We start from the raw sequence: 26,776 nt of genomic DNA, 5'->3' as shown, positions 1-26,776 counted from the left end.
TGCAGAAATACAAAGGATAATGAGAGATTACTACGAGCAATGAATCCAATAAAATGGACAACCTGGAAGAAATGGACAAATTCTTAGAAAAGCACAACCTTCTGAGAATGAACCAGAAGAAATAGAAAATATAAACAGGCCAATCACAAGCACTGAAATTGAGACTGTGATTTAAAGTCTTCTCACAAACAAAAGCCCAGGACCAGATGGCTTCATAGGCGAATTCTATCAAACATTTAGAGAAGAGCTAACACCTATCCTTCTAAAACTCTTCCAAAATATAGCAGAGGGAAGAACACTCCCAAACTCATTCTACGAGGTCATCATCACCCTGATACCAAAACTAGAAAAAGATGTCACAAAGAAAGAAAACTATAGGCCAATATCACTGATGAACATAGATGCAAAAATCCTCAACAAAATACTAGCAAACAGAATCCAACAGCACATTAAAAGGATCATACACCATGATCAAGAGAGATTTATCCCAGGAATGCAAAGATTCTTCAATATACGCAAATCAATCAATGTGATACACCATATTAACAAATTGAAGGAGAAAAACCATTTGATCATCTCAATAGATGTAGAAAAAGCTTTCGACAAAATTCAACACCGATTTATGATAAAAGCCCTGCACAAAGTAGGCATAGAGGGAACTTTCCTCAACATAATAAAGGCCATATATGACAAACCCACAGCCAACATCATTCTCAATGGTGAAAAACTGAAACCATTCCTCTAAGATTAGGAACAAGACAAGGTTGTCCACTCTCACCACTATTTTTCAACATAGTTTTGGAAGTTTTAGCCACAGCAATCAGAGAAGAATAAGAAATAAAAGGAATCCAAATCGGAAAGGAAGAAGTAAAGCTGTCACTATTTGCAGATGACATGATACTATACATAGAGAATCCTAAAGACGCTACCAGAAAACCACGACAGCTAATCAATGAATTTGGTAAGGTAGTAGGATACAAAAGTAATGCACAGAAATCTTTTGCATTCCTATACACTAATGATGAAAAATCTGAAAGAGAAATTAAGAAAACACTCCTATTTACCATTACAACAAAAAGAATAAAATACCTAGGAATAAACCTACCTAAGGAGACAAAAGACCTGTATGCAGAAAACTATAAGACTCTGATGAAAGAAATTAAAGATGCTACCAACAGATGGAGAGATATAACATGTTCTTGGATTGGAAGAATCAACATTGTGAAAATGACTATACTCCCCAAAGCAATCTACAGATTCAGTGCAATTCCTATCAAACTACCAATGGCATTTTTCACAGAACTAGAACTAAAAATTCCACAATTTGTATGGAAACACAAAAGACCCTGAATAGCCAAAGCAATCTTGAGAAAGAAAAACCGAGCTGGAGACATCAGGGTCCCTGACTTCAGACTATACTACAAAGCTACAGTAATCAAGACAGTATGGTACAGGCACAAAAGCAGAAATATAGATCAATGGAACATGATAGAAAACCCAGAAATCCACACACATATGGTCACCTTATTTTTGATAAAGGAGGCAAGAATATACAATGGAGAAAAGACAGCCTCTTCAATAAGTGGTGCTGGGAAAACTGGACAGCTACATGTAAAAGAATGAAATTAGAACACTCCCTAACACCATACACAAAAATAAACTCAAAATGGATTAAAGACCTAAATGTAAAGCCAGACAGTATAAAACTCTTAGAGGAAAACATAGGCAGAACACTCTATGACATAAATGACAGCAAGATCCTTTTTGACCCACCTCCTAGAGGAATGGAAATAAAAACAAAAATAAACAAATGGGACCTAATGAAACTTAAAAGCTTTTGAACAGCAAAGGAAAACATAAACAAGATGAAAAGACAACCCTCAGAATGGGAGAAAATATTTGCAAATGAAGCAACTGACAAAGGATTAATCTCCAAAATGTACAAGCAGCTCTTGCAGCTCAATATCAAAAAAACAAACAAACCAATACAAAAATGGGCAGAAGACCTAAATAGACATTTCTCCAAAGAAGATATACAGATTGCCAACAAACACATGAAAGAATGCTCAACATCACTACTCATTAGAGAAATCCAAATCAAAACTAAAATGAGGTATCACCTCACACCAGTCAGAATGGCCATCATCAAAATATCTACAAACAATAAATGCTGGAAAGGGTGTGCAGAAAAGGGAACCCTCTTCGACTGTTGGTGGGAATGTAAATTGATACAGCTACTATGGAGAACAGTATGGAGGTTTCTTAAAAAACTAAAAATAGAACTACCATATGACCCAGCAGTCCCACTACTGGGCATATACCTTGAGAAAACCGTAATTCAGAAAGAGTCTTGTGCCACAATGTTCATTGCAGCTCTATTTACAATAGCCAGGACATGGAAGCAACCTAAGTGTCCATTGATAGATGAATGGGTATAGAAGATGTGGCACATAGATACAATGGAATATTACTCGCCATAAAAAGAAAGAAAACTGAGTTATTTGTAGTGAGATAGATGGACTTAGAGTCTGTCATACAGAGTGAAGTAAGTCAGAAAGAGAAAAACAAATACCGTATGCTAACACATGCATATGGAATCTTAAAAAAAAAAAAATGGTTGCGAATAACCTAGGGGCAGGACAGGAATAAAGACGCAGACATAGAGAATGGACTTGAGGACAAGGGGAGGGGGAAGGGTAAGCTGGGACGAAGTGACAGAGTGGCATGAACATATATACACTACTAAATGTAAATAGATAGCTAGTGGTATCAGCTGCATAGCACAGGGAGATCAGCTTTGTGACCACCTGGAGGGGTGGGATAGGGAGGGTGGGAGGGAGATGCAAGAGGGAGGGGATATGGGGATATATGTATATATATATAACTGATTCACTTTGTTATAAAGCAGAAACTAACACACTATTGTAAAGCAATTATACTCCAATAAACATGTTAAAAAAAAAAAAAAAGTAGTAGAAGGAATGAGTGAGCCCAGTTAGGAAAAGTCAGCCTTCAGTGAGCAACCCCGAAAAGGCATACATCTTAGAACGAGGCCCTCATTTTTAAATTAGCCTTCTATGGAATTGAAGAAGATTATATTGGTTTTTCTGGTGGATAGTGCTAAATACCCAACATATACAGCATTTTACTCTGTAGTACTCAAAGAGCTTTACAAAGATTAATATAACCTTACTTAGATGGACTCTGCAGGGCAGATAGAACTGTACCTCTTTGTCCACCCGAAGACACCAGGACCAAAAGGGTGGAGGGCAGGGGCCAGCATTTTACGGAAACTCTGGATGAGCCTCTGATAAGCACTGGAATGTTCTTACGTGCTGTTCCCTGGTTTATACACAGAACTGTATCCCATCGTTCCCTTTGCAAGGGCACATGAAAAGTAAAGGAGGAGGAAAGAAAGTTGTAGTTCATTTGCATAATTTAGGCTCCTGGAAATTAAAAACTATTCATTACCTTGGTGATTTTGTACTGAAATTTTAAAAAAAAACAAACAACTGCTTATCAGCAAATCCAGCCTCCTGCACAGTGCCTGTGTTAAAACAAACGGAGCAAATCCCAACAAAGAGGAGTTTTGAAGTGGAGATAAGGCTGAATTCATGGAGAAATATCCTGTGCAGTTCCATTATTTTCACTTTGCGTAATTTTATTTTTAAAGGCTATTTTAGAATAAAAACAATCCTTCCTTAATAATTGGATGATTTTTTGTTTTGTTTTTTCTTTTTGTTTTTTTTTTTGTTTGTTTGGGGGTTTTTTTAATTAATTAATTTATTTATTTATTTTTGGCTGCGTTGGGTCTTCGTTTCTGTGCGAGGGCTTTCTCCAGTTGCGGCAAGCGGGGGCCACTCTTCATCGCGGTGCGCGGGCCTCTCACTATCGCGGCCTCTCTTGTTGCGGAGCACAGGCTCCAGACACGCAGGCTCAGTAGTTGTGGCTCACGGGCCCAGTTGCTCCGCGGCATGTGGGATCTTCGCAGACCAGGGCTCGAACCCGTGTCCCCTGCATTGGCAGGCGGACTCTCAACCACTGCACCACCAGGGAAGCCCCTGTATGATGTTTTTATTTGAAGCTATAGTTTAGGGCAGTTGGCAAATTTTAAAATATTAAAAAACAAGCTTTAATTTTTGCCTCTAAACATCTGAAGATATGCCTAAAAATAGATATATTTAGTACTAGGCATGCTAAAAAACTTAATGTTTAGCATCCATTATAGTATTATTTATTAGGTAAACAGATAGAAAATAGAATACTTTTTATTTGAAAATTTTCTCAATTCTATTGTCACATTCTTTCCCATTAAACTACATAAGCATTGGATATTAAAATGATGTAGCGAGCCATCTTTCTTTTCTGCCTTTTGTGTCTTAAGTGCCTAACAAAATTAACTTATACTGTGGAACACTGAGTGGGTAAGATCTGCTTTGGCTACCAATTTCCCTCTACCTGTTCTAGACACCTGTAAAAGAGTTCCCAGCAGTGTTTGACAGAGTAAGCCTTATAATGATAATTCCCTGATGAAAAAAACAAATACTGCTTTTTGTCTTCTGTAGTTAAATACCTTCAGTTCCTTTAACTTCATTATAAAGTGTTGAGATCTTCCAACAACCTGGTTTTTCCCACCTGGATGGTGTTTGGTTTATGATGGCTTATAGTGCGGCTCCCAGGAAGCCTTGACTTGCTCAGCCAAGCACATCAGTTAAGCCTGCACACTACACAGAGTTCCCACATTTAGATCTCAGTTACTATACTTAGCACTGTGTGAACTTGGATAAGTCCCTTGGCAACCTTTGTGCCTCTGTCTTTTCAATCTATAAAATGAGAGTTTAACAATATCTAATTCATTGGGATGGGTGGATCAAGATAATATGACAGTCAATTAGCACAGTTCCTGGCATATAGTAAATGCCCAATAAATATTACCTGATAATATAATATTTCTCTCTTTTTTTGAGTTTGCATCATTCTTTATTCAAGGAATAATTAATTGCCAGCAGGTCCACATTCTAGGCATTATATACTTTTATTAATTCAGCCTAAGATGACATTAGATATTTTTGTCTAATTCATCTGTTTGTTAAGTCTCCTATTATGCATTCCTAATATTAAATGTTCTCTATTGCTAGACTTAAATCAATTATAATTAAATCTGAAGTGTTACCTGTTTCCCATGCTAACCTGTAAGTTCACTGGAAGCAAACTTCCTGTCTGTATCGTTCACTATAACGGCAGTGTCTTGCACATTGTGTGTGCTCAATAAATATTTTAATAAATGTTTTAGTTAATTATAACCATACATTTTTGCAGAGGTGCTAATGTTATATTTCTTCCTCACTTTGTGTGTATAGGTCATGTTTTAGATTTAAGTGTAAGGCTATACTTTTAGCTCTGTTAAATTTGTCTTATAAAGTATTAGCCTATAATGAAGTTGTTCATATCCTGTGGCTGTTGACTCCCCATTGTTTAGTGTTTTCCCTCCTTCTTCACATCCTGTTTCTGAATGTTCAGTATTTCGTCATTGTACTTATGTGTCTCAATTTAAATATTGAATAGCATAGGGCTTAGGGCAAAACCCTGTGGCATACCTTCTAAAGATCTTTCTTCTTGTTGCACCAATTTGTTCACTAGTCTTTGGATGTGGTCATTCTATTAGATGTGAATCATCCTCATGGTGCTGTCTTTCAGCAACTCTGCCTTATTTTGCCACATGCCTTGTTTTATGTATAGAAAGTCACCATGATCTGCCTTTCTATTAATAGTTCTTTCACAAAGAAAATGAGATAAATTTACTAGGTGTTGTCTCTTACCACTATTAACAGAGTTTTAAAATGTTTAATTTATAAACTTTAATGACTTACACTGCCATTATAATAGAAACTGTGATTTTTCTGCTTACGTATCTTAAATTTTCTTTTTCTATCAAAGAGAACTTCAGATAGAGTTTGCCATCTCATATATTAAAACCATTTCAAAGGGCAAGAATCTGAAATAAAAAGATACACTTAACATAACTCTCCAAATGCTAAACATATTGCCTTGCTTCACAAACTTTTCCTACCAGTAATCTAAAACATACATTAAAGTTTTAAAGTGTACATGTCTTCTGACATGGAAAATTGAATCCTTGCCTTTATCTCTACCCCACTAAAACCCTACTAAAGTGATTGAAAATGAAAATAAAGAGTTTAGATCTACACAGAGGTAGAGAATGAGGGAGGACTCAGGAAAGGATGAGAGATTCACCTCATTTTTGGAAAATGGAAATCTGACCTCCAAGTGACTATAGGGAGATACTGATAAGGAGCCATTCAATCCCTGTAGACCCTGGAACGTCTAAGAACTGAGGGCACCAGGTATTTCAGAAAGTGGAGTTACATGAATATGAAAGTAAGAGAATTGATTCAGTGTATCTGAGAAGTTTTTTAGACCCCCTAGACGCCCTCCTCAACTCTGTATTACCAGGAGACCTCTTTTTCTTCCCACCCAAGAAGGAGATAAGAGGTTTATTCTGTAGAGAAATAGAGGCAAAAAGCTCAAAACCTTGGGATACCAGTTATAACAGCAAGAAAAATATACTGAAAATGGGCAAAATAAATTCTTCAACCTAAAGATTACATATCTCTGCTACAGGTCTTTTTCACTTTTTAGCTCCAAAAATAGACAGCCTAGTTATTCCCTCCACTAGGGAGACTAGAATTCTTCTCTCAAAAATTGAGGAGCCAGAGAGGGAAAGAACTATAGATCCTGGCTTCAAATATCAGAAGCAAAGCAAAGAACAGAAGAAAATTGTCAAGCAAAACAGTTCATATCCTCAGAAAGATTTAAAAAAATAAAAGGTATTTTCTCAAAATGAGAAATTAATGCATGAAAAGGAACAATAAACAAAATCAAACTCTTGGAATATAAAAAATATACATGATAGTCAAAAAGCGTTTTAAGAATTGGAAGGCCATTTGGGAAATTACCCAGAAATTTAAAAAAATAGACAAAGAATGGAAAATGAAATACAAAGGGTTTTTTTTGAAGGATCAATTTAAGAGAACCAACATCTGGATAATTAGAGTTATAGAGAAAATAGAGAGGAAGGAATTATCAAAAATAATTTTTTTTTCTAAAACTGAAGAAGCTGTATTAGCAGGATGAAAGAGCCCATAAAGTTATCAGGACATGTAAATGCAAAAAAACCTACATCAATCACATCATCATGAAAGTTCCAGAGCACATGAGATAGAGAGACAAATTTGAACTCCAAGCTCCAAGGAGGGGAAAAAAAAGTCACATATGAAGAATCATAAAGCCAGAGGATGTTAACCAGCAAAACCATTCTCAACACTAAAAAATATGGGAGCAAAACCCACAAAATTATGCAGAAAATTTTATATCCAGCCAAATTATCAATCAAGCATGAGGGTAAAAATAATTTAAAATAATTTTCTGGAGTCTAGCTTATGTATAGCCTTTTTCAGAAGGTTACTGGAGAACATTGTCCGCTGGAACAATAGCATAACCCAAGGAAGAAGTTAATGAGTCCAAGAAGAGAAAATACAAAATGGGAGAGAGGGAAAAAGATATGGAGAATGACGCTATGTCACAGACCTAGAGAATCCTCTTTCTAGATTGGAATAAAAGGATAAAGAGTTCCAGGAGAGAGGGAATATGGAACTGATGGAACCCCTGATGGATTTGATGATATGGAAAATATTCCAAGAGGTTTTATATTTGTGATAGAAAATTTGGGGAAAATTAGTAATAGTGTCTTGGAATACTAGCCAATTAAAAATAGTGTTTTGGAATACATACACCACACAAAAAAATTTTAATACTGAGGGAATAAAGAAAGTGTACTCGTAGTTCACTGGTTGGCTCAGTAGTGAACAGAACTGTGTCATTCTGAGTTCCAGCAGGTAACCTGTTCAAAAGAGTAATTGGAGACTGTTTAATAAAGGGACAATTTACATAGGGGTGAGATGGGCCAAGGAAATCAAGAAGAGATGGTGAAGTACTCTAGGACTAGCAAGCCTGGAGGAGCAATGGAAGGGAACTATTAGCAGAACCTGATGGGAACCAAAGCCATGGGAGAGGGGCTGTCTTATAGGATCCAGGAGCACAGCAGCTCCCAGACCATGGCACGGCAGGAAAGGGTACTGGGGGATAAATACCCCCTGCTCTCCTCTCTAAAGTCCTGTCAGGGCTTCCTGTTGATGAAACCCTAGCAGCCAGAGAGCAGGTGAGCCCAGCTGTTAAGTTCACGGTGGTTATACACCCAGGAAGCAGTGTTAGAGAGTGCATCTAGAGGGGAAAATTGAGAATATTCAGTGTACCAGCAAAAGCATGTGTTGTTACAATTTCTTGTTGTAAGGCAAATTCTAGTCTAAGCTATATGATGTTTACCTAATTTAACCAAACCCCAGGGATCATAGAGATCTTTGGATACGAGGAATGTTTCATATCAAGTGTAGAGTGGATTTCAGTGCAATGTTCACACACACACACACACACACACACACACACACACACACACACCCTCTTCCCCTGTATCTTCACATGACTGCCTCTTCTTTATCATTCCATTTCTTGGCTGATTGGCATATGCATTTTTCTCAGAAAGACACCTCTGGAACACCTATCTCCAATCATTCTTTTACATAACTCTATTTTATTTCATTTTTAATGGTTACCACTATTGAACTTAGTATTATAACTTATATTTTTTATTTCTTCTTCTTGTCTAGTCTCTCCCCTGCCTCATACCTCTATAGGTCCCTTGAGGGCAGGGATCTGAGGATCTATCTCCACTACTTTGCTGAATGTGTAGCCCAGTAAATAGAAGGGATTCAATAGAACATTGTTTAAATAATTCACTAAGAAATAAAATGGCTGTATAAGATTTTGTCCTGGATTGTACATATGAGATAATAAAAAAGGGGCCTGTTGAATATGGCACAAATCTCTGTCTCAGGAGACTACAGAGATAGATGAAGGTGTCATTCATCGAAATCAAGAATTCAGAAGGCAGAGCAAATTATGGCTGGAGAATTAAGAGTCGGAGAAGATAAAGTGTATAATTTTGACATACATACTCAGTGGGATGCACTTGTGGGGCATGCAGTTAGTTATGTGCAGTAGGTATTTGAAAATGCAGACCTGGGAAAAGGTCTTAATTACAGATTTAGATTTAGAGGTCTTTGGTGTAAAGAGGTAGATGAAGTCATAAACAGGATGAAATCTTGCAGGGAAATTAGCAGACTCCAGGAGAATAAAAATGGAAGGGAAAAAGAAGCTGAGTTATACTGTTTCTACCAAAATTTATTATGGAGTAGGGTAAAGTAATCCAATATCTTAAGGAAGATATTACCACTACTCTTCAAATACAAGTATGTTCAAGAACACTAATGGGTTTACTTGTGTGTATGTTTGAGAAGTTCGAGTATAGAACTCCTAAAAATTACTGACTTCTTGAATAATTAGTTTTTCATTGTAGATGGAAATAAAATTATAAACTTTATATCTGATATTTGAAGAAATATGTCAACAACGATATTTCTCTTCTTACTAGATACCCTCCACCCACAGTCAACATGGTAAATCAGAACATTATATACGTATAACACTATCCATGGTAAATCAGAAGCAGTATTATTAAGGAGAGGAAAGTTAACAAAAAACATATTTTACTTATGTGTACATATAACACCAACATGTAGTCAGACTTAAGTGATGCGTTTTAAATTCATCACTAGATTATTTTTAGATCATTTCATGTTGTTTCGTACACGTTCCCTTTGAAATTTATTTTCACATAAATATAAAAGCATTATCACTCTGTGATTCAGGCATCACCATTTTGATGGCTTTTCTAATTACCTTAGTTTGACTATTTCATAATGAATATACTTGAAGTATCAAAATGGATGGGTAATTTTTACACCCAGTTTAAATTAAATTATAATAACCTGTAAGCTTTTATTTCAACGTGTGTAGGAATTAAGATCTCAATTATATGGCTCCTTCAAGATATATAATTCAGATGGAATTATGTTTATTATCTGACTGCTCATAATGTTCATTAAAAGTAGCCGTGAAGGAATCTATTATGTAGAGTGACATTCGGAAGGGATTGTTCTTTGTTCTGCTCATTCAACCATGCTGGCACACCTGTTTCTAATTTTGAAACCACCTATGATTACCTCCCAACATCCTGTTGAAATAGCATCATTAGTCAAGTTTTTCTACTTACTCAAAAAGAAATAGGAAAAGATGAAAATTGTCTGCCATGGCCAAGTTTTTTTTAAAAAACTTTCATTGTATTTTTCAAAGCTCTTTTTCCCAGTTGAGCCTAAGTTTCTTAAGCCGGTAGTAAAGACTTCCAGAATCATACCTAGAAGATTTTGGGTAACTGACATTGGGGATAAGTAAATCGTATCTGAGAGGTCACTTTTAAAGTACTTGGCCTGAGTTTTGTCGGTTTATGTAGCCATTTGTGACAACGTATTCAACCATAGTTTTAACATAAATTGTAGCCTGATCTTGTATTTTGGGAAAACTGATATTCACAGAAATGAAAAGAAAGTTTGTTTCTCTTAATTTATCTTCTGAAGTGGCATGTGTTAATTTTATTTGATCTGAGCAAAAATGTTACAGTCAAAAACAGTGCTAAAACTTATGAGATTATTTTAGCATTAAACAATAATATATATACATGTTATTATATGTGGACAAAATAAAATAAAAAATATAATCTTTTTATCAGACTAAAATTAACTAGCAGAAACTTATTAAATCCCTTTAAAACTCTGCTTTATGTATCAAATTTGATCACATTGTTGCTAAAATAATGCACCTCTCCAGGCTGCCCAACATCATACGCTAGTTGGCCATTATGCAGGTATTAGCCTTAATCTTCTGACATCACCATGTTAATAGGATTCTTATGTAGTTACTAACGGTTAACTGCTCTAAAAATATATATATATATTATTGATCTCTGTTGTGCTTCTCAAAGTTTAATTGCTAAAAATATTTGTTCTGAATTTTTATTACAACTGTAATACTTATTTGTTCTGGATTTGATTTCAGCTGTAATATTTTTATAGCTAAAGATTCTAACATAGCTATAGTGTTTAGAATCTTGCTTTGGAGAAATTTCTAATTGTTAGAATAATTGTGTTGGTGTTTTTTTTAGACCTCATCTTCAGTAGGATGTTTGGTTCAAGGTCTTTGATCTCTAGCAATCTGAGAACTAATTTATATATACAATTGAAGTCTTTGTTCTCTTTCTATGACATCTTTTACTTTCTATTTTCTTTCCTTGCATTTTTTTCATAAAGATAATTGTATACAGTAGAAGAGATACAATAATTTCAAATAAATAGGTCCTACTTCTTTTGTTTGAGGGTGTCTGGGGGATAGATTAGAGAGTTAGGGAGAATAGTTGTTAATCTGGAATTTAGATTATAAGGAAAATACCATCCTTTTGCCTCCTTACTTTTGATGAAGGGCTAACGTAAGTCTGCTGTACCTACATAACACTTTTTGATTTCACACAAAAGTTTTCTAAAAAGTACTAAAAAACTTTTAAGCAAATTTTAGTTTGTTATTCATCGTTAGATACATATGTGAAAATTTTGGAAAAAAGATTAAAATTTAGATGACAAACCATCATCAGATGCTATGACACATAAAATAATTATAGATGAGAAACTTTCTGTATGTCAGTGCACATATGCGGCAATTTAGGTGACTCAGAATATTACACTGGTAAGATTTATTTTTTCAGTTTAAGCTATGACCAGAGTATAGAGTGCAAGAGAGGAAGTGACAGAAGATGAGGCTGGAAAGATTGTTCTCAAACTCTGAAGGGGTTTGGATGCCAGGATCTTTGGGTTTTGTTCTCTAGGAAACAAGAAATCTTGGGAACTTTTAAAGAGAAATCAACATAAGTGATTTTTAAAAGATACATTTGAGAAGATGTGGACAAGATGTGAAGGGGCAAACACTGGTCAGGGGGTTATCACGATAGCCCAAATGAGGGATTATGGTACTCTGGATTATGTATTAGCAATGAGTGTTTCTCAGATGCATGCCAATAAGGGTCATTTCCAAGATGGAGCTGAGAGGGCTTGGTTATTTTTTGACTGAGGGAAGCCTGTATAAGAGAAGAAAAAAATCTTGGCATGATGCAGTAACTAGAACAAGAAACATTGGTAATAGAACAGGTGTTGTTTTGATTTTTAATTAAAATTTTTTGCAAGGGGTGTCTGGAGGAAAGAGAAATTTAATTTCAAAGTGTTAAATGGGCATAACTGAATAATAGGAAATGCAGGCATGAACCTCAGAGGGAAGGCAGAAACTGGAAATGAGAATTTGAGAGTAACAGTTATATAGGTAATATCAGAAACCATGTCTGCCATAGAATCACCAGGTAGAGTATTGCAACTATCTTACCAAAAGGGAATATTGTATTAAAGGGGATTAAGGAAAAAATGATTTAAGGAAGTTGTTTTTTTTTTTTTAATCAAAAGAGCCCAACTGCAAATAAAGGGATTTTTGTCAAAGATGTTTTGAGTTGTTTTAAATGTAGTTTTAAAAAAATAACTAAAAGATGAGAACTCAGGAGAAACAAAGATACTATGATTAGAAGAAAATCTTTTTTATTCATAAAATTTATTACAATTTAATGTGAAAAATACCGATTTGGTACTGCTTTGTCAAAACTGATTTTTCTGAGGTGAAAAATATTATGCTACACATATGAAACCGATGACCAAAAAAATTATATCTGCAATCAGATTTTAGGACCTCAAAGGAACATTATTTTTAAATTTTCATTTTGGTCATATTAACAATGGAACTCAAAATTAAGTGTTAGAAACCTATAGAAAAAAAGACATCTGTTTTTTAAATTTGATTTTTTTTTGGTCAATAACTAAATAGCGTAGTGTTACATTTAAGATTGTAATTTAAGAGTGCTAAGTCTCAGCTTTTGTTTTTACTAACAAAACTTTATGGCCATCAGGAAGAATTTTAGAGTAGATGGCTTTGAAAGCTACTGGGTTACTTCTTGCCAGCCATGTATCCTTACATATCAGGTTGAGGACTGTATTTATTTTGTATTTTTCTTTAAGTCAATAGTTCGCAAGCATTTATTGTTTATAAAATCATGTCACTGTGTGTGTGTGTGTAAATATTGCTACAAAGAGAGTTTGTTAACATAACCTATTCTGGGAACACTGATAAAACTCTAGGTGAAAGCTATCCTGCTATGATTTTGGTTTCTTAAGTCGGAAACCAAATCTGTTTACTCTGTTATTTCAGATCTTATTATTAGGCTACTTAGATTTAGTCAAAACATGTCTTCCCTTATTATCTTTCTCAGTGAGTTTGGGAGCGTCTTTGCAAAGAACAGTCTTCTGTGTTGGCATCTTAATCATTTGTGTGGCCAACAAGTGGAGACTGTATGGGTGCTCTTAACCATATGAAAGAAGCTACTCCCTGAGTGTTATATGTGTGAGTGTTTGTGTGTGTGTTTTGATAGCATCATAAATCACTTCTCCTCATCCCAAGTAATAATCACATTTACTTCTAGTGCAGACTGTTTTTTTTTTTTTTTCTTAGCAGGAAAGCAGTTTAAATTAGAGCTCTGGTTCTCTCAGATCTTTTATGAATTTCCCTGGAAACTCTTAGCCACATGTGCTTAGTTCTGGAACACTTGCTATCAAGTGGAAGAAGAAGGTAGAGATGTTTTCCAGCAGTTTATATGTGAAATAAATTGCACTCCCTCCCTTCATCCATGCTTAAAGGGCAAAGAGAACATTTAGAGCAGTAATTTAAAGTAAAAATGCTTCTATAGACAGACTACAAAGAACATGTAAAGATAGGAGAAGTCTAGTAACAATAAAAAGTTCAGGCAAATTGATGCCTGAATTATCCACGTGTTTAATATTTTGCAGTGATAAGCTTTTTTGAGGTCTATGCAAGTTTTTCTTTTTACCTTAAAAAGGTGCATCACTGGTACCCTGACCATCTCAGTGATGAACTAAAAATCTAATTCCATACTGATGCAAAAATGCCTTGCAAACTCCAATTGCTATAACAATGTAAGGTAAAAGGCAAACAGAAGAAAGGTATCTGGATTATTGAATCAAGCAGAAAATTTTACTGGAATTTTCTGATAATCTTTATAGGCAGAGAAAAGTTAATGAAAATATACAGCATATTTAACAGATTGTAGAGAATATAAAAGCTAAGAAAAAGTGGAATTCTTGGGAGATATAAAAGCAATGTTTTTTTTGAAACCTATTGTCAAAAAGTTGAGTGGAACCAGTCAGATTTAATTTTGAAAAACATGTCTATGTAAGGTACCTGAGTAAAGGATTCCTTAGGCAGCTGAAGTAAGTTAGGAATTCAATCCGTATGGTCCAAGTACCAGATCAGGTTCAGCAAACTCAAATTTGTCCTTTCCAGTTTCTACGGATAGAGTACAAAGGAGTACAAACCAATCTTCCCGAATAGTGTGTGGATGAGAGGCTAATGAGTAGACAATGCCTACTCTTCTAAATCATTCCAATCTTGCCATCCATCTGTAAGTAATCCCCCATCCTATTCTAAGCCCAATTTTTTCCTAAATTTGAGATGCATACTTATATACATAAAGGAAATATCTATTGATAAGGCCAAAGCCTAATTATAAAAGTCACCATAACTGTTTCTTTCATCTGTTATATATTTTTAATCAAAGAAATCTGAATCAAAACAACTCTGTATTATCTAGTGCAATGCTGATGGTCATTCCATCATATCGATGCTATCTTTTTTAATGGAATTTTTTTGAAGAAAATTTGAAATATGTCTAATAAAATCTGGGATAGGATTTTTTCTAGTTTTTGATGAATAAAATATATTTCATTGCCTAGATATGCAGTCTTGTAGCGTATTAATATTATCCTCTTTTGAAAATAATCTTCATAGCAACCTCGGGGGCAAGCTGTCAAATTTGAGAACTTTAGGAACTAATGTTTATTAAACGTTGCTTACAGAGATAAAATGTGACTCCAGGGGATATTTATTTTTTATGTCATTTACTTATTTTTTTATGCTTTCTTTGAAACCAATAATAGTAATCATTCACAAGAAAAACATGAATTAACTTCCTATTAAACTTCTCCCAAAAATACACTGCAGCACAGATATTACTGGGATTTTCGTACATTGTATTTCTCAACATATAGTGGACTGCCAAAACATTAATAGTGCAAATCTGTGTTTGACTACAAATGACTCCCTACAAGGCCTGTTTTGATTATTAATAGGATTAATTATCTGCCTGCTCAATGCAGTTACTGTGGTTTAGAATAACAGTTAATAATGAAAAGACTGAGGCACATTTAAAAAATAACACGTTTAATAATACAAATTAATTCTATCATACAAAGAATCAGAGAGAAAACATTGTGGAGACAATGCCTTCTCCCTTTTTCTTCATCATTAAGAAACTCTTCTCCTGTGGGTATATTCTGTTGTCATTTTCCAAACACAGAAAAATAAACTGGGTATGTATCATAATAGCCATGAATTTTCTCAAACAAGAGACTCAAATTTTATCATGCTGCCCAAGTTGTTTTCTATCAGGAAACTGGGAAGTTACACTAGTGGTAGAATTGTTTGAGGGTTTGAAGCTAGCCCCTTCTCAAGAACCTCAAAATTGCTTTGAAGTATTGAATAATTTGCCTTCTTTCAGAGTTGCAATGGCTACATGCCTCTACAGAAAGAATACTGCACAGCCCAGTGGTTTTTCATAATGCTTTAGATGCAGTGATTTTATGAGTGTAGAAGACAGCAGACAGAGCTGCTCGTCTGGATAAAGAGGAAAGACATAATATGAAAGCATATCTCTATGCCTTTGTCCCATAGTCTCAGGAAGACTCTGAGGCATTTCCCCAGAAGCCATGGAGAGTAGTTTGAGATGTACTACTTTATAGGAAATAGAAGTTATATGTGTGAAAAAAATTCACCCATGTAAATATCACAGATTCATCTATCAATCTTCTGATGAGCTTTGCTAATTTCACAAGCAATAAATATATAAAATATGTCTGTATTCTAGTATGGAAGAATATATATATATATTATATTTTATATATATATAATATATATATTATATATATATAATATATAATATATATAATATATATATAATATATAATATATATATTATATATTATATATATAATAATACACATATTAATCTATCCCCAGGCAGGGAGGAGATGAGCACTCATAGATGGGAGACCATTTTACTGTACCTTTGTGAAAGACTTTTGGATACTGCATGAGGGGTAATCATCATTGGTTAGACCATTTTCCACTCACCCGGTCATTGTAACATGCCATTTAAAAGACAGCTGGTTACAGATTCTAAAATTCAAATCGTTGCTATGTTTCTGTACCACTAATGTTGCTTTATTAATAGTTATTTTTCACAGTAGCACTGTAATTATTACAATTATTTACCTTAGACCTACTTATTATGGCTTCCAGCAACCAAAGATTCCTGGAAATATCATCTTCAATATCTTAGAGTATTTAAGCTCCCTTACTATTTGTAATATAAAATTTCATCATAGTACAAAAAAACCCCAAAACATATATATTGTTATATCTTTAGAAAAAGTCCATATTACAAATGGTAAATTTGGTGAAGGCCCCCTATCTTCTTTGGTAGAGAACCACAGTCTAAAACCCACCACCGTTGGGTATTTAGCAAAGAGCAACTTTCAGTATTAAGAAAAAAAAAAATCTGGAACTTCCTGTCTTCCCAGTCTAAATAGTAAAGCCAGTGATACCAATAAAATCTGATGGTGTATGGGTCCCTTCTTTAATGCAGTTTCTCCCAGGAAAGAGTGTTATTCTAAAGTAATTTACCTTCACAGGGATTTCTAAGGTTTAAATGCAAGGAATTACAATTAGACTTTCTAGTTCATATACCAATTTACATCCGCTCATGTTTTTTTTTAAAGGCAATGCTAGGAAAATTCTTATTTTCAGTTTAATTTACATTGAGGAATTTTGCTGTTTATTTCATAATCTTACTTACCTAGAAATGAAAAGATGAAAAGCTTATAAATCACGTCTAAGATCTACAGCTGAGTATAATAGAGTTGAATAGGTCAGTTATAGTTGAAAAGATCAGAAGAACAAGAGCAAAGTCATAACTTCATAGTTCTTATAGACATGGCAATGCTTTCACTGCATGAAAGATTAGAATATCTCTGGCTATAGCAATACTACTGGGTCCATAGAGCAAATTTATTCCACTTTTCCTCTTTTTCCAGTACTTAATACCACAAAAAAAAAAAAAAAAAAATGTATTTGAAAGTTTGTTTCCCTAAACATGCACTCTAAATTTATAAGCTGAAAAATACTTCTGATTATGAAAAACACTCTTAAGAATTTATTAGAAATCTGTTTCTAATTCCTTCGTATTAAAAAAAGAATAAATGATGAAGAATGCAGTAGACAAGTCATATATGTTGTATATATTTTAGACTTTATAAACTCACAGCTGAAGGGAAATTCATTCAATCTGCTTTGCTATGAACATATATACAATTTATTGCCAATTATAATTTGTGTCCATACAACTTTCATTGGTTAGAAGTTTGGAAGCATGGTTTGTAGACACTAGTGCAACTTAAGAAAAGAAAAACAAGCTGAAAAGCCTGGGTTTACTCAAGTCTTTGTCAGGCTGTTGTGATGCATGTAATGGGCCTGGTGTGGAATCAGCACACAATAAATTTTCCTATAGCCGTAAAATAAAAGAGAGAGAGAGAGCACATGAGAGAGCAAACTACAAAAAAAAAAAAAAGGAATTTCAAGAAAGCCAATTTTTGCAAATTTTTTTTTGCAAATTGTTATTTCTCTTCATGTAATTTTTTTAAACCTAACTAGTTCTTTTTAAATTTTTTTTTAAATTTTTTAATGTAAAGTTCACCCTCCCAACAATTTCCAATATTGTCAACCACATGCACATTTTTGTGCAACAGATCCCTCTCCCCCGAACCACTCCCCCGATCCTGCATGACTGAATCACACAGTAAACAATTCCCCACCTCCCCCTCCCCCAGACCGTTGCAACCACCATTCGACTTTCTGATTCTATGTGCTTGACTAATTTATCGAAAATAAGTGGAATTATGCAATATTTATCTTTTTGTGATTGGCTAATTTCACTTAGCATTGTCCTCAAGGTTCATCCATGTTGTAGGAGATGACAGGATTTTCTTCTTTTCTTGAGCCTGAATAATATTGCATTGTATTTATATACCATATTTTCCTTATTTATTCATTTGTCAATGGACGTTTAGGTTACTTCCTTCTCTTGGCTATTGTGAACAACTCTCTTCACGTAATTTTAAATTCAGTTGGAAATTGCAAATTGTTCCATCTCCAATCTGTCTCACATTGTTACTTTGCTTTCCTTTTTTTAGTTTTCAGCAAAGTTGTTGAAAATGTGCATATGTACTGACTTAACGTTGACTATATTTTTCTTCTTGTTCAATGCAGACATGTAGATAACAATAAGATAGTCCTGTTCAAGGTGAAATAGCACAGTGATTTGATAAATAATGAAATACTATTGTCATTGCAGGATGAATCTGCTCCAGCTGACAAACAGTGTAAACCAGAGGCGGCCCAGGGCACTTACTCAACCTCAGCTGTTTCAGGCTCCCAGGAGGTGTTGTACATCAACGGAAATGGGACCTACAGTTACCATAGTTACAGAGGGCTCGGAGGGGGACTGCTAAATCTGAACGATGCTTCTAGTAGTGGTGAGTCTTTATTACATATTATGTTTTTGTGTCCATTTGGGGTTATTAAATTCCCTAAACCTGAGAAAAAAAAATTGAATGAAGTGTTATAAGCAGTAGTCAGTGCCAATCTGTGAAAAACAAGACCATTTAACACATAATGTCCATCTCCCTACAAGGACATCTCCCTATTCAGTTGCTGTTTCTAAAAGTAGCAGCACTATTATGCAACTGAATGATTGCTGTTTTATATTCAAAAAATCTCAACTAGAGAATAGCACGTTTTTTTACCAAATAGTTATACATTCTTTCCTTGAAGCTGTAATGTACTGTTCGTCAAAAATAATGACACCTTTTCTCAATGTTCGAAGAGGTTTTTAATTTGGAAAATTTGAGGCACCAGGAACTTTATTGACTTGATGAAACATACACAGTCATTATACCTAAGAAGATACAAACTGAAACAACACACAGAAACAATCCATGGATCTCCAGCCAACAGCTTGTCAGTGACAGTGGCGCGTCCCACCAGCAGTGAGTGGTATACTGGAACCAGCTTGTACAGGCTCGTGCTTGGTAAATTTTTAGGAATTTCTTGAGCTTATATACCAGAATAAATTCCAAATGTGTAATATAAAGCCATACATATATTAGGAATACAGTACATGGGTGAACTTTTTATAACTGGGTTGTAGGAAAAGCTTTCCTAAACTATACTTAAAATCTAGGGAAAAATAAGTTTAATTAGACACATGCACACACACAGACACAACTTTTGCATGACAAAAAAAAATGAAGTAAAAATTAAGTGATAAACTAAAAAGTTATTAGCTTCCTATACTACAAAGAGTTAGTAGGCCAATACGTGAAGTTCTTCTAAAAAGAAAGAAATACTCAAAACTGCATATTTAAAAAATAAGGCTAGAAATATGAACACACAGTTCTCATAGAAAGCAACGCAAATGTCCCCTAAATACAGCTACTCAAACCCACTCCTAATAAGAGAAATGCAGCTTCTGTCAGATTAACAAAAGTCTGAATATTTACAGAATATTCCTTTGACAACGCTATGGAGGAAATGAGTACTCTCATGCATTGCTTGTAGAAATACAGAAATTTAAAGTAAACTTGACAATATCTAGGAAAATTAAATATGCATTTACCATTTGACCTAGCAATCTCTTTAGGAATCTCGTTAGCAGTTTATCTCAAAGATACACTGGCAAAAATACAAGAAGACATATGCAGAAGGCTATTTGTTACAGTGTTATTTATAAATGCACAAAAAAAGGGTTACCAATAAAAATGTCCATCAAGAGATGGCTAGTTGATTCAATTATAATGCATCCAAATAAGAGAATAACATGAAGCTATAAAAAGTAAGGTATCTTTATATACTCCAGATAGTGAAAAGTACTTATAGTATGCTAACATTCATTAAAGAAGGATACATATAATTTTTTAAAATTTACGTAGAGAGAGGAATGGGGGAGGAACAGTATGAAGAAAGGAATACAAGCCAGAATTCTCTGAGTATACTTGGTTTTCATACTTTGTTTTGTAAATTTAACTTTGAAACAATTTGCGTATTTACATAATTATTAAACAATCTGATTTTAAGAATCCCTAATATTGAAAGAAAGATTATGCAAATGAACTTTATCTGTTTAATGAGTGGTTGGCACAGCCCCATAGATAGGAACTTTTCTAAGTGATCTCAAAAGGCATAATTTGACACCACAGCGTGAAAGCTTATGATAAAACCTTAAACTATTTTCAGTAATGATATTATTCTTTTGCAACTGTTGTCTGTGTATTATAGTTTAAAGCAAATTTGTAGTTATGTTGGTGTCAGCGAAAGCTGGGATTTTCAGCAGAGGGCAAAGTAGATACAGATGTGAAATCAATAAGTTTAAGCAAAAACTCCATAATCTTGTATTTGAATAGGTAGTATCATTGAGAGCTCAGTGTAGTTTTGTTTTAAAAGAAAAACATACTTCCTATCTTTTTCCACTGAAAATGCCTGGAAACAAAGACCAATTTGAAAATTTGAATTAGGCTTGATGAGCTTCTAATATATTTGGGAGGGAATTGCATTATTAGTACCAAATGAGTATATACTCTAGAAAATTACTTACCTCTACAATACTAGAAACATGCTCCGAGTGTATTCAGGAGTGTTTCTGCTGGAAGGCTGGGGGTCTTTGGTCTGCCTTAAAATTAAAGGTCCTGTAAGGACAGGATCACTGAGATTTAGTCTATATCAATTGCCCTCCAGCTCAAAAGACGGGTGCCTGAAGTGGAAGAGAAAAAGAAAGCAGCTTATTTCAGAAAAAAAAATTAAGTTTTAAGTGTATATTCAGTTTTTCAAAAGCCAGCTAGTGAGCCTTCTCAGCTGTTTTCAACTCTTATTTTTATTTGAACAGCACATCAGCAGGAAAGAGCAAGTCCAAGACCAGAAAAGGAAAACATAAACAAAAGCTAAGCCTTCTTTTAGCCCGTAAAGCTGGAAATGCTAACACTTCTTTTTAAATATTTTATATAAGTAAGAACTGGTAGGTAGTTCAGAACTTAACCACCAAATCAAAAAATTGGGGGAAAAAAAAGTTTCGTCACTAAAGATTTTATTGACACAGATTTTTTAGATTTGAAAAATTGTTCACTTAGGAAATTAATTTATAGAACATTAATAACAATAACTACCACTTATTGTGTTATTATGGTGTTTCAGTGTAGTCTCCATTCAATCCTTATACAGTCCTATGAGATATGTTCTGCAATTTGGGGGAAATTTTTTATAAAACTGAACTTTCCCCCACTTGAAAAAATCATGCCTAGCTACCACTTTCTTTTTTTCTAACATGATTGAAACCTATTTTGTGAGGCTCAGAGGGTTGAGTGACTTGCCAAAAATCCCTCCTTAATAATAAAAGGAGGGGCCAGGATTTGGACACAAGCATTCTGACATGAGAGGCCACATTGTAAACCAATGAGTTCACCATCTGTGTAATAGAATATAATGGAAGCGAGTACTGATGTAAGTGATAGCCCCTGGTAAGCACTAATCTACTGTCTCCAGAAACTCTCCCATTCTGGACATTTCATAGAAATGAATGAATCATTCAATATGTGGTCTTTTGTGTCTGGCTTCTTTCACTTAGATGATGTTTTCAAGGTTCATCTATCTTATAGCATGTATCAATGCTTCATTTTTTTATTGCCAAATGATATTCCATTCTATGGATATGTCATACTGCATTTAGCAATTCATCAATTGTTTAGCTCAACTGATGGGCACTTGGTTTTTTCCACTTTGGGGTTACTATGAATAATGCTGCTATAAACGTTTATGTAAAAGTTCCTGTATATGTGTTATCAATTCTTTGGGGTATATACCTGGGAGTGGAATTGCTGGTTCATATATGTTGTAGCTCTATGTTTAACATTTTGAGGAAATAACAGACTGAACATGGGCTGTCTTTCAACCTTTTAAAATTTCTCTCAACAAGTCTTATAGTATTTACAGTATGAGTTTTGCACTTCTTTTGTTAATGTTATTGCTAAATATTTCCCTTTGTGATGCTATTGTAGATGGAATGTTTTCCTTAAAACATTATTCTATATTTTTTCTATTTTTTGGAATAGTTTGTGAATTAGTGATATTCTTTATGTGTTTGGTAGAATTCAGGACTGATATTATCTGTGCCTGGGCTTTTCTGGGAGGTTTTTGATTCCTAAATCAATCTCTACTTACTTGTTAAAGGTCTACTTATATTGTCTCTTTCTTCTTGAGTCAGGTAGGTAGTTTGTGTATTTCCAGGCATTTGTCCATTCAGCTGAGTTATTTAATTTATTGATACAAGTGTTCATAATGCTCCTTCATAATCTTTTTTTATTTTTGTAAGGTCAGTAATGATGCTCCTATTGTCATTTCTGATTCTAGTTATTTGAGTGTTCTCCCCTTTCTTTGGTGATTCTAGGTAAAGGTTTGTCAGTTTTCTTGATCTCTTCAAAGAGCAAGCATTTGGTTTCATTGATTTTCTTTATGGCTTTTCTATTCTCTATTTCATTGATTTCTACTCCCATATTTATTATATCCTTCATTTTGCTTACATTTAAGTTTAGTTTTCTCTTATTTTCCAGTGTCTTAACCTGAAAAGTTAAGACATTTATTCCAAGTCTTTTTTTCTCTTTGTATACAGGCATTTACAGCTATAAATTTCCTTCTAAGCACTGCCTTATCTGCATTACATTTTTGGTATGTTATATTTTTGCTTTCATTCACCTCAAAGTATTTTCTAATTTCCTGTATCATTTCTTCTTTGACCCATTGGTTATTTAGTAGTATGTTGTTTAATTGCCATGTATTTGTGAATTTCCCAAATTTCTTCTGTCAATGGCTTTGTATAATTTCAGGCCTTTCACGTTTATTGAAGCTGGTTTAATGACCCGGATTATGGTCTATCCTGGAGAATGTCCCACGTGTACCTGAGAAGTATGTATATTCTGCCGTTGGTAGTAGGGTATTTTGTAAATGGTATTAGGCCTAGTTGGTTTACAGTGTTGTTCAAGTTTTCTATATTCTTGTTGATCATCTGCCTAGTTTTTTATATCCATTGTTGTAAGAAGGGTAATGGGATCTCAACTACTGTTGTTGAATTATTTATTTTTGCCTTTAATTCTGACAGCCCTGTTTCATTTATTTTGGCACTCTGTCATTAGGTACAGATATTGTTTATATTGTTATATCCTCTCGACAGAGGATTGATGCTTTTATCATTGTAAAATATCCCTATTTATATCTAGAAACTCTTTTAAAGTCTATTTTGCCTAATATTAATTATCTATGTAATATCAGGATCAGGAAAAGACAATGGTAACTTAGCTTATCATGTTGATACTAAAAGTGAAGAGAACTGGGCAAAGCTTTGGACATGGAAATGACATATAAAAGAGTATAGAACAAATGTTTACTCAAACACAACCAAAATAATTTATCTCTACTCCATAAATGGCTAAGTAATTGTGGGAGCCCAATGCCAAATGAAAAATGTGGGGCCCCTTATTTAAGAGTTAAGAATTTCAAGATGGTGACAACAGAGCATTAAACAAATCATGAGACATTTCTGAGCAGAATCCTGTGGGACTGCACATTTCGTGGCCCACTTTGCTCCTTTGATTTATTCAGCAAGTTGGAGGAAGCGTTGTGTTTTCATGAAAAAGGCAGGGAGCTACTGGTGAGGAGAAAGATAATATATACAATGAGGGAAAAGATTGAACACAAGTGAGAATATTTTTAGAGAGTCTTTTTGAGAAGAGAAGAGAGAACTTTGGAGCAACTTCCGATCAAGAGTAAAAATTGAGAGGGAAATTAAAGAGAAAATGTTGCTATGAATTATTAATGAGTAGGGCTCCAAAAGTTTGCTTGCCCTTCTACCCATTCTCCACAGAGAAACCAAGGTAATCTTTAAGAAAAGGAAAATCTGATCATATTACTTCATTATCTAAAACCCTTCTATGGGCTTTCATTGTTCTTAGAAAAATGACATTACCCAGCTCTTCATGCCTCAGGGTCCTCCCTCCTGAAGTTTTCTTTGATCATTTTTTACCCCTACATCCCTCATTTATTGCTCATTTTTAAATCTTGAACTCCACGTCTAGATCAGGTATAGCCATAACTCTAATAGCATCCTGAATTTGTCCCTTGAAGCATATACCACAGTGCACATACACATACCCACACACGTGTAATCACAATACACTGGTATTCAGTCCCCAGTTGTATTGTTCAGTGATGGTCAAAAGCCACATAGGAAATCTGGCATAGGTTCCAGGTATGCAGCCATATAAGTGAGCAGTTTTTATAGAAAGTTTTATTAGAAAACAGTTTTTATAAATTTGTCGTTTGAATGTAGGTACTATGGTGCTGTGATGAGGTCTGCCTTGTATATAATTCTCCCCCCCAAAAAACCTCAGCACCATAGAATGATGATAGAATCTAAATGGACTTGAAAAATAATTTGATAGCAACGTCTTTATTTTTTAAAGGCTATTAAGAAAGAAACAGGCCAGGAAAATTAGATGACTTGCTCACACAGGTTGACTTTTTGGGTGTTTAGTTAATGCATCTTCTGACTTTTTGTATGGTGAGATAAAGATCTCTTAAAGACACAACAAAGAACAACTTTGAGCAATTCAGATTGTGTATTGCTGAGAAGAAACCGGAGTAACAGAATAACCAGAATGGCATGCAGCAAATTTAAAATGAGATGGCTTTCTTTGAGCAATGGCCTTGGGCTGAGTGTAATTGAGTGAAAAAATAAAAAAGAAAGAAAGAAAAAGAAAGGCAAAGACTAGTCTAAGTAAATAGCAACTTTAGGCTTAAACCCAAGAGAGTTTCTCTAGCTCACATTTGAGAAAGGACTCTAGCTATAGTAATGGTAGCAAGGCAAATGGTTAATTTCATGTTGTGAAGGAGCTTTAAATAACATTTCTTCTCAAAAACAAATTCTACCTGTAACACTGGTATTGGCTCCTGCTGTTTTGATTTTGTTTAGTTTTTGCTTTTGTAACCACAGGAGGGCACCTAGATTGATCAGACCTGCAAATCCCTTTATTTGGGGACTTTCTTCATAAATTCTGGGAACCCCAAACATTCTTTTAAACATGGTATTATCTTTAGCTTAGTTTTTCATTTTTAAAACATCAGAATAGTCATTCCCTATAACAGATTTGGAGCTGTGGGGAAAAAAACTATATACATATACATAAATCTTGAGAGCTAAAAAGGCATAGCAGAAGATTAGCATGATATGAGATGCCAACATCATATCTGATGGCTGACAACTACAGTTAATCTAAGTTTGAGAATACTTAATTTTAGAATTTGTAGAGATCTTCTGAAAAGTGTGGAAGGGAGCAGCAACTTTCAAGAGACCAAGCTGAATTAGTTACACATCTGACTTAATTTATAAAACAGATGAAGACAGTCAGAATTCAGACCATCAATGGAGAAACTGGGAAGTAATTTGAGTTGGTAGCATAAACAGGAGGGCAAAGATGGAAGGAGATATAATATTTGCAGAACCTTTTAAACTAATGTAATAAGAACATGAACTCTGCAGGTTGTACTATGTTCAAGAAGAATGTGAAGGCAGAAGAATGGAAAAAGATACCTTAAAAATACTTGGATTTAACTTAACAAATATTTTGGGGTTCTCATGTTCAATTCACTGTAATAAGTACTTTCTTAGTCTGTTCGGGCTGCTATAACAAAAATAGCATAGACTGGGTGGCTTAAACAAGAGACATTTATTTTTTCACAGTTCTGGAGGCTGGGAAGTCCAAGATTAAGGTGCTGGCAGATTTGCTGTCTGGTGAGAGTCTGCTTCCTGTTCCATGGAGGACCATCTTTTCACTGTGCCCCTTTCACATAGTGGAGGAATGAGAGAGCTCTCTGAGTTCTCTTTCTTACAAGGGCACTAATCTCATTCATGTGGGCTCTACCCTCATGACCTAATCACCTCCCAAAGGCCCTACCACCTAATACCATCACACTGAAGATTAGATTTCAGCAAATGAATTTGGTGGGGGGACGGGGATGCAAACATTCCGTCTATAGCTGGTGCATTAAGAGAAAACAAGTTGAATAAGGCAGAATCACTGACATTAAGAAACTAACAGATCAAAAAGATAAAACATTCCTCCTCCTCTTGTCTAAACATCAAAATCCTTTAAGACTGATTTAAATCGTACTTCCTCTGTGAAACCTTACTCTACCTCGCCACTCACCCTTCCACTCTTTGGAAGATTAATCACTCTCCTGCATGTACCTTTTTTCTAGCACTTATCTCACTGAATTATGACATGTGTTTTCAAATATTTTTCCCTAAATAGATGTGCACTCCTTGAAAGCAGGAATTCTGTCTTATTCATCCCTTGAATAAGGCCAGAAATAT

The 26,776-nt window shown here is 34.6% G+C and overlaps 1 protein-coding gene across 8 annotated transcripts in view; it reads left to right on the top strand.

Annotated features, from left to right (window-relative positions):
- NOL4 (nucleolar protein 4) overlaps positions 1–26,776 on the top strand; it is a 399,753-nt gene that overhangs the window by 326,443 nt on the left and 46,534 nt on the right. For all 8 annotated transcript variants that reach the window (XM_059894059.1, XM_059894058.1, XM_059894055.1 and 5 more), the window contains one exon: positions 18,659–18,839. In XM_059894059.1, coding sequence (XP_059750042.1) covers positions 18,659–18,839 — 181 coding nt within the window. The remainder of the gene's footprint in view (positions 1–18,658; positions 18,840–26,776) is intronic.

The sequence above is a fragment of the Balaenoptera ricei genome, chromosome 14, assembly GCF_028023285.1.
Source record: "Balaenoptera ricei isolate mBalRic1 chromosome 14, mBalRic1.hap2, whole genome shotgun sequence".
NCBI lineage: Eukaryota > Metazoa > Chordata > Mammalia > Artiodactyla > Balaenopteridae > Balaenoptera > Balaenoptera ricei.
Note: the sequence above shows the minus strand (reverse complement) of the source record. Positions and strands in the feature narration are given on the sequence as shown.